This window comes from Aegilops tauschii, chromosome 6 (genome assembly GCF_002575655.3).
Source record: "Aegilops tauschii subsp. strangulata cultivar AL8/78 chromosome 6, Aet v6.0, whole genome shotgun sequence".
NCBI classification, from domain to species: domain Eukaryota; kingdom Viridiplantae; phylum Streptophyta; class Magnoliopsida; order Poales; family Poaceae; genus Aegilops; species Aegilops tauschii.
Genome location: NC_053040.3, coordinates 378,540,516 through 378,559,982, shown reverse-complemented (window position 1 = coordinate 378,559,982; position 19,467 = coordinate 378,540,516). Strand labels below are relative to the sequence as shown.

General features: G+C 46.0%; 1 protein-coding gene, 1 long non-coding RNA gene and 1 other non-coding gene across 3 annotated transcripts; all 3 read left to right on the top strand.

Moving 5' to 3' along the window:
• The first annotated feature begins 1,669 nt into the window (after positions 1-1,669).
• LOC141025957 (uncharacterized) lies at positions 1,670-5,278 on the top strand. The gene is made up of 3 exons (XR_012187954.1): positions 1,670-2,085; positions 3,277-3,353; positions 4,980-5,278. It is a non-coding gene; the product is annotated as an uncharacterized lncRNA (long non-coding RNA).
• A 2,619-nt stretch (positions 5,279-7,897) lies between these two features.
• On the top strand, positions 7,898-15,163 carry LOC109731952 (DNA topoisomerase 2). The gene is made up of 21 exons (XM_020291131.4): positions 7,898-8,732; positions 9,300-9,589; positions 9,682-9,748; positions 9,831-10,101; positions 10,187-10,386; positions 10,467-10,676; positions 10,761-10,874; positions 11,020-11,127; positions 11,277-11,444; positions 11,524-11,709; positions 11,788-11,943; positions 12,030-12,163; positions 12,259-12,427; positions 12,534-12,803; positions 12,881-13,067; positions 13,153-13,202; positions 13,279-13,692; positions 13,792-13,923; positions 14,017-14,097; positions 14,182-14,293; positions 14,382-15,163. Exons 1-21 carry the CDS (start codon positions 8,166-8,168, stop codon positions 14,960-14,962), a joined length of 4,467 nt encoding a protein of 1,488 aa, XP_020146720.1. The 5' UTR covers positions 7,898-8,165; the 3' UTR covers positions 14,963-15,163.
• Positions 15,164-19,307: 4,144 nt separating this feature from the next.
• Positions 19,308-19,467, top strand: LOC120967727 (U1 spliceosomal RNA). Its single transcript, XR_005761448.2, has one exon. It is a non-coding gene; the product is annotated as a U1 spliceosomal RNA (small nuclear RNA).

Below are 19,467 nucleotides of genomic sequence, written 5' to 3'. Positions count from 1 at the left end.
TGCTCCCCTCCTTCACCTTCTGGTACTCCCGTGAAGCTTCTAGTGCCTCTTTTGTTCCAAAAGAATTGTCAAAAAGTTTTGTTGCATTTGGAGAACTTTTATTTCTGCACAAAAAAGAACACCAGGGTAGTTCTGCTAAAAATAACGTTAGTCCGGGTTAGTTCCATCCAAATCATACCAAAACCATATAAAATTGTTGTAAACATGGCATGAATACTTCATAAATTATAGATACGTTGGAGATGTATCAGGCGGCACCTGAAGGTACCTTGGAGCCTTTGAGGATACTACAACACAATGTCAAGGGCATATTTTTTGTGGGGCCTATATAAGATATTATATTCCCCACATAGGAAGTGATGAACCCAAATCTCTCTCCACCATTGTTGGACACCTAAAAAGGCTTGACACCCCCCTCCCTAGTCCTCCATTCAAGTTATACTTTTAGGAAGACCAAGAGGAGATCCTGGTCAACACTTGCACCAAAAGTAAAACTTAAGTTTGTTAATTCCCCACTAGTTTGTTTATGAACCATGTTACTCTTGGACATGTTGTGGAATTGTGCCCCGATATCATTTGTGAGGGTTTGGAGCTCATACAAAGAGCCATCCCTAATGAGAGGGTTCTTGGATATTTGTTGGTCAAGGCACTCAGTGACTTAGGTGAGACATTTGTTGTAATGGGAACATTGTGTTGTTCCCCACCTCTTAAATGGTGATCAAAACACTCCTAAGAGTTTGAACTTTAGATTACATCTTTGTCTTCATCGCTGGTGGTTATTTATAACCCTAACTTTACTTGTTGTTATTACTTGCTTGCATGCTTGTCCTGTCCAACTTGCTAGGTTACGATAACTCATCATATATGGTGTATTACTTAGTTGCATTTATGGAGAACATATGATTCCACACATGCCTCTGAAATCAACTAAGAAAATATTAAAATTGGAACTTGCTTGTTTCACCCTCATCTAGTCGACATATTAACCAAAAACCAAAAAATGAAAACCAAAAAGGAACCAACCCAATTCACCGAGTTAGCAAGTATTTTGGTTTTCAGGTTTGTTTTATTCTTGCACCTATTCACTTTTTGGGTCTAAAATCATGTTATTCCTTTCTACCCGAACTAACCACATCTAACACCCCCAGTGTCATGCTACAGTAATCCTCTATTAATGGTGCCATGTCATCATGTTACTGTTGCTAATCTTCACTTGATCCAAATCACAATTCAAATTCAAATCCAATCCGAAGTCAAAAATAAAAGTTTTCAAATGACAAAAGTAAAATATTCATCATGTGGCAAATTTTCATTTGTTAATATTGATGGTGAGCCAACATTTTTGTAAAGTGTTTTAATGCACAACAATAACTAAAATAGTGGCCTAAGCAATTAATTGAAAGCCTTTTATAATTTATAAAATAACAAACTAAGTTATTTGAGTACCAAACTTTTTGTGGAAGTGCCGAATATTGCAATACTATTTATGTGGCCATCTACACTTTTTACAAAACTCGTTTGCTAACACATTAATATACAAAACAGAGTTATAAAAGGTAAATAGAAAGCAGAAAAGGGGGAGAGCTACTACTGGCCACTTTGGCCCAGCTAGCTACACAAAAGGCCCAGCTCACCCCCCCCCCCCCCCCCCACTTGTCCTGTTCCTCTCGCTACAGGGGACAGGGGGGCCGTGGCGCTCATCCGCCGGCCATGCCGTGCGTGGCGGCCATCCCCCGCCTCCCCGATGAGTACAAGGCCACCTCAAGCCCCTCCTTTCTCCCTCGGTCGAACCCTAGCCGCCACTTCTTCCTCCCTCGCGCCGTTGCTCGCTCCCCCGCACACACCCGAAGCTATCGTCGCCGCGCCATCGTCACCGTCGCGGCCACTGTCGTCGCCTTCGCGTGGTAGGACATCCAGGAGATCCGCGGAGGCCGGCTTCGTCCGTCCCGGGCATCAGCTCAAGCCGGCGCGGCTCGTACGCTCGGCATCGCCGTCTTCTTCATCACGTACATTGCCGGCGGCCATCGTCGATTCCCACCGTTCCGGTCCACATCCGGCCTCCCCGAGCTCGTCATCCGCACCACGGTGAGCTCCTCCTCCATCCCCCCTCCTTGTACACTCGATCCGCGCCGTAGTCGTCGTCCACGAGTTCGCCTTGGTCGTGTACGCGCGCGCGCACCCGTATGCTGCTGCCGTCCATGGCCCCACGCCCTCCTGCTGCCGCCGGCGCCCTCCAGTGCGTGCCTCCCGCCAGCCGGGCCCTGCCTCGCCTCGCTTACGCCCCCCCGGCAGCGCCCCGCGGCCACGCCACCGAGCCCGCGCCCCGTTGCTGCTTCTGCCGGGGCGTACGCGTACGTATGTGCGTGTTCTGAGCTTCTGCTCTGCGTGGCACTGCTGCTGCCTTGGCGCTGCTACTCTGCTTACTGCCCGATGCATGCTGCTGTTTGGTCGTCGCCGCCGCTCGCCCCTACTCCACGCTGCTTCGGCCTGCTGTCGCTGCCACCATCTGTTGCCGCTGCTCCTGCTGCTTTACTGCTGCCTGCTGCTGCGCTCGTCGCAGCTGCTGCTGGCCGGCCGTGCCATGGCTTGGCCATGGTTACGTGCGTGAGCGTGTGCACGCAAGTGCCCAGCTCGGCCACTGCTAGATGGGCTGGCCGGTTAGTTTAGATTAATTAGGATTAGATTAGATTGGATAGGTTAGTTACTAACCTTTGGCAAGTGGGACCTCCTCCTTTAATTAACCAGTTTATTTAGCCCTAGTTTATCCTGAGACAATGACACGCGGGACCCATGCACTATTCACTGCTTGACCCAGTCAATAGATTGCTCTGTTGTTGACTTTGACTTGGCCCCACATGTCTTTGACTGTGGCTGGCACTACACAAGGTAAAAAGGGTATTTTACTGTTTTATTTTCGAATTTAATTTAATATCCGGAATTTTTAGAATAATGTTTAAATCGTTGGAAATTAGTAGTAAATAATTCATAACTCGGATGAAAAAGTTTTATATATGAAAGTTGCTCAGCACGACGAGATGAATCCGAACACGCGGTCCGTTTACCTGTCAGATGCCTCTAACTATCTGAACATGGAACTTTCTCTCTCCGGTCATCTGTCTGACACAGGTCCGGAACCGGGAAAACATTCCCGGTTGGCTTCCCCCTTCACCGGTATCGTGTAGCACCGCGTTAGAACACGTCTAGCTCTGCCTGTTGTCCTGTTATGCACTTGCTTGCTATGTATTTACTGTTTCTCCCCCCTCTTCTTTTCGGTAGACCTCGTGACGATGCCGATGACCCTGTGATCGACTACGTCAACGACGACACTTCTTCCTTTTCAGCAGAGCTTCCAGGCAAGCCCCCCCTTTGATCATCCCGATATCGCTCATTCCATTCTCTCATGCTTGCATTAGATTTTGCTACTGTTATTTTTTGCTCCTATTCTGATGCATAGCCTGCTTTTATAACCTGCTTATTGTTACCTACCTGCTTATCCTAAACTGCTTAGTATAGGTTGGTTAGTGATCCATCAGTGACCCCCACCTTGTCCTTGTTGCCCCCGCTTCATCATTGAAGACCCGATCAACGGGATCGAAGACCAGGCACCGCACATCACTTTTCCCTTAGTTGCTCGACACTGCTGGGTTACTATCGAGTGCCGAGGGTGAGACCTCTACAACACTTCTGATGTTAACCCTGTAGTGTAGCTATTCGGTCGTGGTCATCGAGGGTGATTCCGCCTTAACCACTTCCGATACGACTCTGTCGTGCAACCCCTCAAGTGTGAACCTCGAGGGTGGTTCCTCTTACGTTCACCTTGATGATTACATCGGGTGGAATTCACCGGGGGTGATTCCTCGGGTTTTCCCCTTGATGTTTGGACACACAGTTACTATGGTTACTATGACTTTACACTGAACCATGTTACTAAAGACGGGTTGGCCCTGAGGGGTACCCGCGCGAGCTTAATTGCGAGTGATGTGGAGACGGGTTGACCTGGAGGGTGCCCGCGAGATAATTACGAGGCATGGCCGGGCATTCCTAGCCCTTGCCGCAAGTCCTCGAGATGGGGCAACGAGGTCACATCTTTCGTGAGTCTCTACTTGTTACCGCGTGCTCCTAATCCACTACGATTTGGATATTTGATCCGAGGGGCCTCTGGCCTGATAGCACTAACCATCACGTGGGCATAGTATGGGCGTTCTGCGTTGTATACATCAGCCAAAGCTTAATAGACGTCAGCGACTGAGCGGTGCGCGCCGGGTTGGACTGGTAAGCTCCTGCCTTTTTAGGGAGGTAGCTAGGTCTACTCACCGGCCGCGTACGCAACGTGCAGGAGTTCCTGGGGTGATGGCCCATGACCCCTTGGGGCATAGGTTTAGTCTGGCGTGCTGACCTCTCTATTAAGCCTAGGTCGGGTTGCTGCGTATTGTTTGGCCGAGGCCGGGCATGACCCAGAAAAGTGTGTCCGTCCGGAGTTAATCGAGCGTGGTGGGTAAGTTGGTGCACCCCTACAGGGAAGAAAACATCTATCGATAGCCTGTCCTACGGTAACAGACACTTGGAGTTGTATCCCGATCGATACAACTATAACTGGATACTTGAGATGAGACGTGGATATGAGAATTGGATTATGATTGGAACTAGATAGTATGGCTCTGGGATTGCTTTCTCGTAGGGAGTCGAGGAAGGATCTCTGGCCGAGGTTGATAACACTGCTACTACTTATGTTATACTACTCTACTCCCTCATGTTGCTGCAAGATGGTGGTTTCCAGAAGATGCTAGTCTTCGATAGGACTAGCTTCTCCCCCTCTTATTCCGGCATTTCTGCAGCCAAGTCCACATATACAGCCTTCTTTTGATAATGTTGCATATGTAGTGTAGATCCTTGCTTGCTGAGTACTTCGAATGAGTACTCACGGTTGCTTTGCTTCCTCTTTCTCCCCTTTTTCCATTCTTCTCGGATGTCGCAACCAGATGGTGGAGCCCAGGATCCAGACGACACCACCGACGACTACTACTACCCCCGAGGGTGCCTACTACTACGTGGAGACCGTCGACGACCAGGAGTAGTTAGGAGGCTCCCAGGCAGGAGGCCTTGCCTTTTCGATCGATGTTGCTTTTGTGCTAGCCTTCTTAAGGCAGACTTGTCTAACTTATGTCTGTACTCAGATATTGTTGCTTCCGCTGACTCTTGTGTTTTCGAGCTTATGTATTCGAGCCCCCGAGGCCTCTGGCTTGTAACATAAAGCTTGTATTATTTTAATTTGTGTCTAGAGTTGTGTTGTGATATCTTCCCGTGAGTCCTTGATCTTGATCGTACACATTTGCGTGTATGATTAGTGTACGATTGAATCGAGGGCGTCACACCACATACCCCAAACTTTTGATAGGTAAACCTCCATGTTCCCCGCCGAGACGCAGCAAAAGGGGCCAATAAGCATGCCATTCCATTGCAGGGCCCGTAGATCGCTATTCTCAAACCCTACTTGGATTCCCTCATGGCTCCCAGCCGCCACCCACACATGCTCCTATCCTATCACATGTCTTTGTTTCCTCTCTTGACATGCCCCCTTTCTTGTCTCTTGTCGATGCTCAGCTGCCTCCCTCGAGTTGACCACCCCCCCTTCCTTGCTCACTAGTGTTATATCTCGCCTACTGCGAGTCTGAAGTAGTTCTCGCCTAAGCGTGTGAAGCGAGTCGGCCGAACCAATAACTCGAGTTTTTTTTTCTCGGGTTTCCATTCTGCGGTATTCGATGTAGCATTTTTTTTGTGTTCTATTGGTCCATGCCTCACATTTTTCTATCCATTTTTTCTGGCTTTTCTTTCACTTTTTCCTGTTTCTTTCCTACTGTTCCATGATTTTTTAAAGTAGTTCATTGGGTATAAAAAATGTTCATCATGTATTAAAAATGCTCAATATGAATTAAAATAATAATTCAACATATACTTGAGTAAATGTTTATCTTGACATTTAAAAATTGCAAAAAATGGTCATCAGGATTTCAAAGACGTCAATCGTGTGTTAAAAAATGTTTACCGCAGACTAAAAAAGTTCATTATGCATTTTAAATGTTCACCATGTACAAAAATATACACCATTTCTTTAAACATGTATTAAAAATTCATCATGTATTGGAATTTTTTTCACCTCATGCTGAAAGAAATGTTCATCATGTATGAGAAAATGTTAATTATGTACTCCCTCCGATCCATAATAAGTGTCGTAGGTTTGAATTAAGGTTGGACTAACCTTAGTTTAAAACCGTGACACTTATTTTGGATCGGAGGGAGTACTAAAAAGTGTTCATCACATATTTAAAAAAGTTCATCATGTACTCCCTCCGTCCGAAAATACTTGTCCGAGGAATGGATGTATCTAGATGTATTTTAGTTCTAGATACATCCATTTGTATCCATTTCTACGACAAGTATTTCCGGACGGAGGGAGTATTAAAAGGGCCATCTTCTTTTTGTAATGTTCATTGTTATTTTAAAATATTAATCATGTATTGAAAATGGACATTGTGTATTAGAAAGTATTCATCATATATTCTGAAAATGGTTATCGTGTTTTAAAGAGTTCAATCATGTATTAAAAATGTGTGTACGTATGCGTGCATGCGTCTGTACTGTGTTAAAAAATAATACTTATGTGTTAAAAATGTAGTCCTGTAGTAATTTTTCATAAACATAAAAGGAAAAAATCAAATATTTCCTAAACTACTTTTTGAATAGGCAATTGACATGTTTTAAAAATGCCATGAAGTTTTTTTAGTACATGATGAATATTTTTTATAATACGAACGTTTTTTAGTAGGAGACGAACAACTTGCAAACATGACTTGAGCACAAATTCCACTTTATTTTGCTAAAATTTGATGTATTTAAATTAATTAAATATAAAAAAAAACTAAAACAAAAATAAAAATAAAAGAAAAGCAAAGCAATGGAAAAAAAAATAGGAAGTTGTACTATCAGAAACTAATTTGGGGACGCGAGCACCTGCAGGGAAATCGAAAAAAACCCGTATGACCGCATGTTTGATTGATCACAAACATGGTAAATACAACACACACACGCATGAAACCGGCTAGAAGGGTCGAGAGCAAACACGTGTCCACAAAAATTATAGAAAAACTCTACAAGAAAAGGAAAGTACATCGAAGTCCTTAGGCTAATTCTGAAGCCGCCATTGTCACATCTAACCGTCGTCGGATTCGAAAGAGAACCAAAGCCTAGAAGGGCATTGTGAGCCGACGAAGAAGCTTTCCGTTGGCAAATCCTTGGTTGATGTGGCTTGATGGCCAGGGATCATCCCCATCCTCCTCGAATCCTAAAGCCATCGTCAGTCGTCGACGTCGTCGAGGCCAAGCACCAGGTCCGCTGCCATCAATCAGCAAGCCCAAACCTGGAACCACCATTTCACTCGTCCGCCGATGACATCGCCTATGATGATAGATATCGACCGAACACCTAAAAAACGTCGACCAGAAAGATCGATGGGAGACATAGCCCATCGACTCTTCGACGCCGCCATGTATGCCGTCTAGACGGGATCGAAACCCGACCATTATTTTTAAATGCGCTGGTACTGTCACCGCAAAGAACAACATCGTCCAACATACTAGACTCACCAACCCCGAGCCTCTCAGCACAACCGTAGTGAATGCCGACAGACCAATTTATCCTAGACCTATCTAAGCGCCTGACATGGAGATCCGGGGCTCCTCCAGCCTCACGTCTCCGAAGTGGCGGACGGAGGTGAAGGAGCCCACGGCCTCGCCGGCGGCCGACGGTGGGATTGGATGCACCCTCTTCTTCCGTGTTTTTTTCCTGAGACAACCCTCTTCTCGCGTGTGAAACCGTCAAAGGGAACGGAACGGCTCGAGTATGTAGGCACGCACACCCTTCCTTGCGCGTTCACTCCCGTCGCCGTCTCCAGAATCCCCCATCCGACCGGACGGACCCGCTGGGCGCACACGCGCAACGTCGCCCGCTCCCCAAATTCAAATTTCGAATCGCCCCGCAGCCCCCTCCCAGTCCACTTTAAACCCCACCCCATTCCCCTCCCCCTCCCCCAGATCCCCAATTCCAAACCCCACCCCGCATTCCCCCCCACGCCCCAAACCCTAGCGCGCACACAACCTCTGTGTGCCGCCATGGCGCCCGCCGCGAAGAAGCCCCCGCTGAAGTCCAGCTCCTCGCACAACTCCGCCGCGGGGGATGCCGCCGGGAAGACCATCGAGGAGATGTACCAGAAGAAGACACAGCTGGAGCACATCCTGCTGCGCCCGGACACCTACGTCGGCTCCGTCCAGAACCACACGCAGACGCTCTGGGTCTACGAGGACGGCGCCATGGTGAATCGGCCTGTCTCCTACGTCCCCGGCCTCTACAAGATCTTCGACGAGATCCTCGTCAACGCCGCAGACAACAAGCAGCGCGACCCCTCCATGGACTCCCTCAAGGTCGACATCGACGTCGAGGGGTGCTGCATCTCCATCTACAATAACGGAGACGGCGTGCCCGTCGAGATCCACCAGGAGGAGGGCGTGTACGTGCCGGAGCTCATCTTCGGCCATCTCCTCACAAGCAGCAACTACGACGACAACGAGCGGAAGACCACTGGCGGGAGGAACGGCTACGGTGCCAAGCTCGCCAACATCTTCTCCACGGAGTTCGTCATCGAGACCGCTGATGGGCACCGGCTGAAGCGGTACAGGCAGGTAAGACAATCACGGATCCCACGAGCGTTTTACGGTTGCTATTCTGGTTTTTGGGTCGGTGTTTGGGACTGGGTTAGTTAGAACTGCAGACATTCTGGTGAATCGATGTGCCATATGGCTGTAATGAGGCGCGGTTGGTTGTGACCACATTAGAGTTGAGAATCTGGTTATATTGGAGTGTGAGGCCGTAGTATTTTTAACCATGAATGAGATTTTGGTACTAGATTGGAGCATGTGCGTTGTTTAGTTGGGGTTTCTGATGAAAATTTTGCAGGGTCAGTTCAAAATTTATCGTCTGTAGAACCTGGCTACATAAGGGTTTCTTAATTATTACACTTGTCCGAATCTTGTTTCCTTTGATAGTTTTTAGCATTGCTCAGTGTGGTTTACCATGAATATGCGCATCTAGTTTAAAACTAACACAAAGACACATAGCTAGTTTAAACTCACACCAGGGTTGCAGTAGGAGTAAATTAACTAATATCTCCTGTACGTTATTTAGGCACAGCTACCCAGATCACCAAGCGCATGGTATATTGTGACATCTCTCCTTGAATGCCTGTGCAGGTTTTCTCTGAGAACATGGGGAAGAAGTCGGAGCCTGAGATTAAAAAGTGCAAGCAGTCAGAGAACTGGACCAGGGTTACCTTCAAGCCTGACCTTGCAAAGTTCAACATGACCGAGCTCGAAGCTGATGTTGTGGCACTCATGAGGAAGCGAGTGGTTGATATGGCAGGCACCCTTGGCAAAACCGTGAAGGTTGAGTTGAATGGTGAGAAGGTGGCAGTAAAAAGCTTCTCTGATTACGTGCAACTGTATATTAACTCTGCTTCCAAAGAAGGAATCGATCTACCAAGGTTTGACATTGTTTTTTCTTACCTGTTTGATCGTCTCCAGGAAAACTCTGACAAGCACTATTTCTGATATTCAAATTTGCCTTCCTTTTCAGAATTTACCAAAAAATAAATGATCGTTGGGAGGTGTGTGTGAGTCTAAGTGAAGGCCAGTTCCAGCAGGTAAGTGTTGCGTAGTTTCCTGTGAAGCTCCCCTGTAGTGTGTTGTCATAGTTATACCTCAGACATTTTGCTTGGATTGCAGGTCAGTTTTGTAAATGGAATTGCCACCATAAGAGGTGGAACTCATGTTGACTATGTTGCAAACCAAGTTGCCAGCCATGTGATGGGGGTTGTGAACAAGAAGAACAAGCAGGCTAACATGAAGTTGCATACAGTGAAGGGCTACCTATGGGTATTTGTTAATGCGCTCATTGACAACCCTGCATTTGACTCACAGACCAAAGAGACCTTGACAACTCGTCAAGCAAGCTTTGGGTCCACGTGCGAGCTCTCTGACGAATTCCTTAAGAAGGGTATGTGATGAGTTAACTTTGCTATCCTTGATTTGTCTATTATGGCTGCACCACTAATGCTAATGTTCACTTCTTACAATTGCAGTCTCTAGCTCGGGTGTTGTTACCAATCTTCTTTCTTGGGCCGAGTTCAAACTAAGCAAGGAACTTAAAAAGACTGATGGAACCAAGAAGACAAGTATTGTTGGCATCCCTAAGCTGGAGGATGCAAATGACGCTGGTGGGAAGAACTCTGACAAGTGCACCTTGATCCTTACTGAAGGAGATTCAGCAAAGGCTCTAGCTGTGAGTAACAAGAACCTATTAAGTGCCATAGTATGCTATTTCACAGTCATACTGAAGAGTTCAGTCTGTTTTCTTTGCAGATGGCTGGCATAGGTGTAGTAGGAAGGGACCACTATGGCGTGTTTCCTCTCAGGGGTAAATTATTAAATGTGAGGGAAGCGAGCCATAAGCAGTTAATGGAGAATGCGGAGATCCAAAATATAAAGAAAATATTAGGTCTGCAGCATGAAAAAAAGTATGATAGCACGAAAGGCTTGAGATATGGCCACCTCATGATAATGACTGATCAGGTTTGCCTGACATCATCTCCAATTTATCCCAACTAGTCGAATTGAAGTTGTTTCTTGGCTTTGATTAAACTGATGACATTTCAGGACCATGATGGTTCCCACATCAAAGGGTTGCTGATCAATTTCATTCACAAAGAGTGGCCATCTCTCCTCAAAGTTCCTTCTTTCTTGGTTGAGTTCATCACTCCAATTATCAAGGTAGGCAATTCTTTGGGTCATTTGACAGATGCTCTTTTGTGTGTTAAGATGCACATTAATACATATTTAACCCTAACATTTATCATTCAGTTTTTTTCTATATTATAACTCCAGTTAAAAATAATGCTTTTGCTTATTTGTCCAGGCAACCAAGGGCAAGTCTGTCAAGCCATTTTACTCAATGCCAGACTATGAAGCATGGAAAGAGGACTTAGGAGCAAGTGCAAGTTCGTGGACTATAAAGTACTACAAGGTGTGCCTTTTGCCCCTTATTTAGTTTTTGCATTATAGTTTTTGCATTATAGTTCATGCGCGCCCTACACACGATTTTTCACTGGAAGGCAGTGCAACAAAGATGTCTGTAGTTATATTTGTTCTTAAAAAGAGTTCTGACTGGTACAGGGGCTGGGAACCAGCACAGCTGAAGAAGGCCGGGATTACTTTGAACATATTGCCCTTCACAAGAAGGATTTTGTTTGGGCAGATGACAAAGAAGATGGTGAAGCTATTGAGTTAGCATTCAGCAAGAAAAAGATCTCTGAGAGGAAGGATTGGCTGACCAACTATCAGGTCAAATATTTGCATCCTTTCCCAGTTTGATAGAAGTTCCTTATTATGTATCAATAGTAACACACAAGCCTTATTGCAGCCTGGTACTTGCCTTGACCAACGTGAGAAACGCATCAAGTACAGTGATTTTATCAACAAAGAGCTGATACTCTTCTCGATGGCAGACCTTGAACGGTCAATACCTTCAATGGTTGACGGCTTTAAACCAGGACAGAGGAAGATTTTGTTTTGCTCGTTCAAGAAGAATTTGGTTAAAGAATCTAAGGTTTGCCAAAGAGCTTTTGAATTTGTGTATTGGAATTATCATGCATATTCCTAATTTTGTTATCTTTGTTGGCTACAGGTGGCACAGTTTATTGGTTATGTGTCAGAACACTCAGCATACCACCATGGTGAGCAGAGTCTAGCAAGCACAATCATAGGAATGGCTCAGGATTTTGTTGGCAGCAATAATATTAATCTTTTGGAGCCCCGTGGCCAATTTGGTACCAGAAATGCGGTGGGTTAGCTTTGTTAAAGCCAAGTACCAATTACTCTGTTTGTAATGGTTCTCAGGTTTCTTTGCTTGTTTACATTCATTTTCAGGGGGGCAAAGATGCTGCTAGTGCTAGGTACATCTTCACCAGATTACAGCCTGTCACCCGTTTAATTTTTCCGAAGGATGATGATGTTCTTCTGAACTATTTGAATGAAGACGGGCAGTCAATTGAACCCAGCTGGTAATATATATTATCTCTTTGAACATTCATCCTGCCAATTATGATTGCGATTGGATTTATTTTTATGTACCTAAAATATGCCATGTTATGTTCAGGTATATGCCAATCATTCCCATGGTTTTGGTCAATGGAAGTGAAGGCATTGGCACTGGATGGAGCACCTATGTCCCAAATTACAATCCAAAAGACATTATTGCTAATCTGAAAAGGTTGCTGAATGGGGAGACTATTGTACCAATGGTTCCTTGGTACAGGGGGTTCAAGGTCGGTGCAATGCTTTTACTAGCATAATATTTTTGTTAGACCGAAAGTTTGGCTGCTTAATTCAGCAATTGATTTTGATGCAATTTTTTTGTTCATCACCTGACAGGGCTCTTTGAAGGAGACAAGTTCAAAGGCAACCGGTGTGACATATACCATCACTGGTGTTATAGAGGAAGTTGCTGACACCAAGCTTAAAATTACTGAGCTTCCCGTCCGCCGCTGGACTACAGATTACAAAGAATTTCTTGAATCCATGTGTCCTATTCCTATCAAGGAAAAGGAAAAGAGCAAGGACAAGAACAAGGAAAAGAAGAAGGACAAGGACAAGGACAAGGACAAGGAAAAGGAAAAGAGCAAGGAACCACCATTGTTAGAGGTAGTTAATAGTGCAAATAGTTCATTCTCTTTGGGTTTCAGATGTTTTGACTTACTTGCACTTCAACCAATTTACAGGAAATAAGGTCGCAGTGTGATCATGCGGATGTGGAATTTGAGCTTATACTGACTGAGCAAAACATGAATATAGCTAAGCAAGAAGGCCTTGAGAAGAAATTCAAGCTCACTACCACAATAGGAACAACAAACATGCACTTGTTTGACTCACATGGTAAAATAAAAAAATATGACACCCCAGAGGATGGTGAGTATCTCTAACATGGACCTGTATTATAGCAACAAATCCTTTTACTTGTGGTTTTGGCACTGACATTATGTTAACTTTCCAGTGCTTCAAGAGTTCTTCGATTTGAGGTTTGAATTCTATGTCAAACGGAAGGTACATGTTGACCTTTTCCTTTAGTTGTTCGTCTGCAAACTACTAAATCATTATCTAACAAACGTATGCTGTGCAGAAAGTAATGTTGGAAAACATGGGGAATGAGTTGCTGAAGTATCAGAACAAAGTTAGGTTTATTCTTGCTGTTATTTCCGGGAAAATCATAGTTAATAACAGGAAGAGGGCAGACCTATTCCAGGAGCTGAAGCAGCAGGGCTATAAACCTTTCCCAAAGAAAAAACCCACGTCTGGGCCAGTTGCTGTAGGATCTACAGAAGCAGATGAAGATAATGATGAGAGTCCTGCTGAAGCTGCAGCAAGTGATTATGAGTATCTTCTTGCAATGTCGATTGGTACCTTGACTATGGAGAAGGTGAAGGAGCTCATCGCGCAGCAGGATAAGGTAGAGGCTGATCTTGAAATCCTGCGTAACACAGAGCCAAAAACTCTTTGGCTGAGAGACCTTGACGCTCTTGAGAAGGAACTGGATGTAAGCAGTGTTTCTCTCTGTTGTTATGTATTTTTTCTCTTGAGCAGGTTTTGCTTGATGTTATGTGTTTCACTGCTCCTCACATTGATTTTGATACAGGTGCTTGATGCAAAACTTGAAGCTGAACAGAACGACAGATCACGCAAGCGCGCCAAAAATTCTGAAAAAGCGAAGGACCCTAAGCCAGCAACCAAGAAACAGCCTAAGAAGGCCACAGCCAAATCCCAGAAGGTACAGACTAACACAAGTGATGCATTTCTTGAGTTGCAGAGGACTAGGTAGTACTTGTTGCTCTTTACTGATAAAACAATCAAACTTTTCTAGGCTGGGAGTGATGATGACGTTGATTATAAAGGAGACATTCTGAAACCTGCTGCACAAAAGAAGAAACCACCACCCAAGAAGGTTGGGTCCTTAATCAAACCTTTTCTTATTGTGCGTGTCATAGTTTATTTGCTGCCTTAACAAGTCAATTTAACAATTTCATAGGCAAGTGCACCGGTGAAAGATGAGGTGAAAGATGAGGAGGACGAAGTGGCTGAACTGAAAGACCGCCTGGCTGCTTATAATATCGATAGTGACAACTCTCCAGAACCCAGTGGTAATGGCCATTGGTATAATGTTGTGTTTGTGAACATAAAATATACATCTCTTACAAGTTTAAGCTGATGGTGTAACCACTTGTACAGCCATGGAAACAGAAGAACAGCAGAAAGGAAAGAAAGGGTGGAATGGACCAAGCAAAAGAGGCGCAGCAAAGAAGGCCATGTCATCCTTAGCTGAAATTTCTGATGAAGACGTAGCCGAGCCCGACCATGAGAGCGACGATGGGGGGTCTTCCATGGAAGTTGAGAAGAAAACTAAAGGAAGAAAACCTGCTGCCGAGAAGCTGAAGACTACCATCAGGAAGAGGGCGCCAGCTCAGACCAAAGGCATGAGGCAGAAAGTGATGGAAGAAATATTCAAGCCTACTGATGACAGCACCCTCAGCGCTCCTTCTCCTGAGAAGAAGGTGCGAAGGATCAGAGACTCCCCCTTCAACAAGAAGAGCGGCTCGGTTCTGCACAGAATGGCGAGCTCTTCAACAGGGACAGAAGATGCTGAGGCTCCTCCCTCCGGCAGCTCTGCTGAGCCAGTTGTACCGAGAAGGACAACAAGGGAGAGGAAGGCAGCAGTAGTCTACGTTGCTTCTGAGAGCGAAGATGATGAGTCTGAGGATGAAGATGTGTCGGAACCAAGCGACGATGATGACTTCTCCGAAGATGACTAGACTCCTTGGCTCAACCGCCCATACATTGAGTGGGGTGCAGTGACTTGTCTTGAGACATTTGTTTAGCTAATCTGATGTATTGGTGCTTTGCAGGGTGCATCTCTTGTGCGTCATATGTTATGTTAGGTTGCCGAAACATTCCGTGAGCTAATCTGTTTGAGACAACAATCTGAGATGCAGTCGTTTTTGTATTGCCCCTGATATTCTTCCATGCCTGTTAAGGGCTAGTACTCCCGATCACCAATTTTTTCCAATGATGGCATCTAGGCTAGGGTGAAAATCAAACATAGGTCAGATAATATGGGTGTTGTTAGGTTTTGGTAAGATAAACCTACAGGAATTAGTTGTACCAACCCGCTCGCGGAGACAATATCACTAGTTGCATAAAGTTTACCAAAAAGGGCTTGGTAAAATTCATCTGTCTCCAAATAAAATTCATCTATGAATTTCACCACTCTGGTGCTATTCTGGTTAGTATCAAATTGATCCCTCTGTTAAACATGTGTATGATAGCCGTTCTTATGGTATGATTGTTTTTTTGCACCTGCAGGATACCATTGCTCAACCTTGGAATTAAAGAGGAACTTTATGTGTCATTTTCCTCGGGCACTACAGGTTTACCGGGCTAAGAATGAGCTTACTAGAATCGACAATATGAATTATATCAAAGCTAATCTTGCTTGATTTATTATGTAGGTCTATTCTGTAGCTACCACTGCTTCTCTCTGCTTGCTCCACAATTGCTATTTTATGTTGATAAAGATTCTGTTGCAAGTATCAAGGAAATTTGATGTTGCGCAAAAAGGGGTTACTCCAAAATGGGGATGATCTTCAATGGTTAGCCCCCCCCCCCCCCACCCCCCGGGCCCCGGGCGGGTTTCCAGTATATTTATCTGTAGTTAGTCTTGACTTCTCTGAAATAGTAACAGTAATGTAGTGTTTCTGTGAAAAATAATTGTACTTCTAGATGAAGCACATGGTGTGAATCCACCAGAAATTCTCTTGTGGGATGGCGGTTTGGAATCTTCTATACATTTTACTACAATATGCACAAGGAACTGCCCACAGAATAATGTTGCAAATGATTTATTTTGCTTTCTGCACTTAAATTCTTACTTCCCCCGTCCGGGTATATTTTACGAGCAAGCTCACTGCATGGTTTCTCCATTGTAAAAAAGGGCTTACTACTCCGCTTGCAGCCCATATGTTAATTGTTGAGTGCTACAATGCCCCCACTGCAGTCAATCTTCGACATGATCAATTGATCATCATCATCTCTGACCCCAGGGTACGTGGGGATGTATCAATCAACACCTTTTAGTTAGTTATTAACAAACGGCATGAATCACTGGCTCCATCTGGACATGATCTTAGCCAAGGACTGGTGAGCCTTCTGTAGATTTGCAAAAACAGAAGAGTTGGTTTCCTGTTTCGCTGCATCCTAATGATACTCTGCCCTCCCTCTCAGGATAGGTGATCAACATACATGATTTATAATATAAACAATCTGTATCACTACACAAGTGGCGGATATATGCTGCCATCAATTTTTTTGGATCTCATTTTGCTGGCAATTTCTGGTGGTTGCACTAACAACCTGTGTAGAATGCACAGGTTAGTAGACCGCTAATTAACTGTATGATCAGATGACTCTGCTCGGTGCCAAAGCTACTGTCCTTTGAGAATGTACTTCTGCTTCTTTCCATGTCAGTAATACGCAGCTCATTGTTCTTTTGCATTTCTAAAGAACTATGTTTGCTGTGGCAAGCTTATTTACAGAAGCTGCTACCATTCGAGCATTTTTGTTAAACAAAAATTTCCACTCATCATATTAAGGATGTGTTTTTTAAATCTTTTCTTTGTACCAGCTGAGATTTTTTTTCTTTTCTTATTAACATGATGTGGTCAGTTCTCCTACATCATCTGGCCATTTCTTTAAATTCTGTAGATCAAGCACCACCAAAGTTTCTTTGAATTACCGAAACCAGATTTACTCCTGAAAACTTTTAGCCCATCTAACTGATCAGGTGCTAATTTAAAACTTCATGCAAGTTGTTTGAAACTGATTTGCAAATAACTCAAATTCAGTATGTGCCGTGTCAGTAGAACTACCGCGGATCTCGGGCATTCCATGGGGTTCTGAAACAGACACACTCCTCTCCTCACCCGCGACCGCGCCCAGCCCTCTCCCCCGCGCGCCTCTCCCCCCCTTCCTCTCTGCCGCCGGCGCCGGCGCCCGCTGCGGGCCTGGCCCGGGCGACGCTGGTGGCGGCGGCCCCCTGGCTTTTCCCCTCTCGGGTGTCCGCCGGCGCGGGACGGGGCGACCCCGGGCGGTGCTTCTAGGCGGCGGCGGGGGCTCCCGGCGCGAGCGGGGGCGGACTTCTGGACGGCAGCGTCGCCGTTGGCGGCGGGGTGACGCGGCGGCGCGGCCTGGCGGCGCCCGCTCGGCCCAGATCTGGGCCTGGGCGGGCCGGCGGCGGGGCGGGTCTGCTTCGTGGCTTCCGGGAGGCGGGGGAGAGACGATGAGCGGCAGGGTGCTGGCGGTGCCATCGCCGGCTTGCTGCAGTGTGGCGGCGGGGCTTAGCGGGCCCGTTTCGGGCCTGGCTGGGCCAGGGGTGGCCTGGTATGCCCTGCTGCCGCGTCCGGACGGCTACCGCACGACGGCGGTGGAGGTGGTTCCCTCCCGTTCGGCTTCGGTGCTGCTTCTCCCTCCGCGGGGCGCTTCTCCCCGGTCCTCTTGGCCGTGTGTTGGTGTTCGCAGTGAGGCGGCGTGGGTGACGGCGCAACCGCGATGGCGCATGGTGGTGGGCGGCGGTCTGGCTGGTCGGCTCCGGTCCGTGGGACGGTGGGGATTGGAGTACGGGAGAAATCCTTGCCGGTCTTCGGCCCCGATGCGGTGACACTTGCGGGTGCCACCATTCCTTCCTGGAGGGTGTCGGTGATATCCATCCCCCACCTCCCTCCGCGTGCCGGGGAAACCCTAGGACATGTCCGGGCAGCAGCGTCGTCGGCGTCGCTTTTTCTTCTTGGAGGTGCTGTTTTGTACGCGGTGGTCCGAAGCCTCGGGTTGTAGTGGTTTGTGTCTGGTGGGCGTAGCGGTGGCGGGTCATCCGTGCTCTGTCGAGCTGCCGTTGTTGGCATTTGCTTCTTCTTCTTTTTCTTTTGGGCTTGTTGTGCTGTTCGCCCCAGCGATTCTGTATCGGTGTTGGTTGCTTTGGAATACAAAGCGGGGGGAAACCCTTTTACAATAGTAGAACTACCGCGTCACAAACAAGAACGTGCATTTTTCTTATGCTGAATACTGTGATCTGGTCACAAATCCCTTTTTTTAAGTGATCTCTTTATTTAAATTCATGCTTACGGTTTCTCTATCTAATAGTAGTACTACAATAAGATATGATGGTACACTGAATCTGACTGCTTACGTGTTGAGCTACTACAGAACCTGAAGGAATCACACTAACAGAAATTTCTGAGATGGATCCGTGTCACATCATTTTCGAGCCAACTTGTGGACTCGAGAAGCCATACCGCATACAACTATGGGCTGGAAGCCAAACTGCATTCTTGTTTGGCACTAATTATAACAACTATTGACAACAATTTGCTAGGTCTTCCCTAAAAAAAAACAATTTGCTAGGTCACCAATACTATTTTTATGCCTTATTTTATTACGTCTAAGGTGATTACATGCATATATTTTTTAGGGCCTTAAACGTAAGATGTAAAAACATCATGCTAGCACCTTCACTGTTTGTACCGACCAACAAGTATTATCGCTGCCTAATTTGAACGGCATTGTTCTTTTGCTACCAACAGTAGCACCAAGAATCGAAGAGATCCATCTGTTTATTTTTGAGTTAAAAAAATGGGCACCATGTTAATTCCTCCTTGGCTAAAGAAGTGTGGTCAGTAAAAGAATTTGTCCAAACTTCAGCTTCTGAGGGTTTTTGTCAAATCTTTGTGAAAGGATACCTTTGAACGTGTGATCACTCTTTTTTTTTTTGAGCATTTGAACGTGTGATTATTCGTACGGTTTCTTCCACGTTGATGTCGGTCTGACGGGCCAGCTTCAGACTCTCCATACATCTGGTGCATGGGCTTCCAGTCCAACCCATAAAAAACAGCCTGGTTGGTACCAACAGGCCCATACAAGGCGAGGCATATTTTCGTTTAGTACCGGGAAGCTGCAGCAAACACCAGGCGAGGCATATTTTCGTTTAGTACCGGGAAGCTGCAGCAAACACCAGGCGAGGCATATTTTAGTTTAGTACCACATCGCCCGGCAAGGAGGGAGCAGAGGCAGCGCAACCAATATAAGCAGGGCATAGGGCAACCTTGAAACATACTTACCTGGACGGGGTCTATGGCTGATCAAGAAGAGACATGGCCTAGGCAAGTGGCCCATATTGCACTTTGTGGGTGTGCTGGCTTACCATCTCCTCTTTGAGGGAGAGTGGACGTCATAATTTGTGATAAAGGGGTACGCGTTCGCGCGGCCCCTG

Excerpts from the sequence above, each read along its gene's own strand:
- LOC109731952 (XM_020291131.4), top strand. The coding sequence starts at position 8,166 with ATGGCGCCCGCCGCGAAGAAGCCCCCGCTGAAGTCCAGCTCCTCGCAC. Across the intron at positions 9,590-9,681 it reads GAAGGAATCGATCTACCAAG|AATTTACCAAAAAATAAATG; the intron begins GTTTGACATTGT and ends CTTCCTTTTCAG. Across the intron at positions 12,428-12,533 it reads CTTGGTACAGGGGGTTCAAG|GGCTCTTTGAAGGAGACAAG; the intron begins GTCGGTGCAATG and ends ATCACCTGACAG.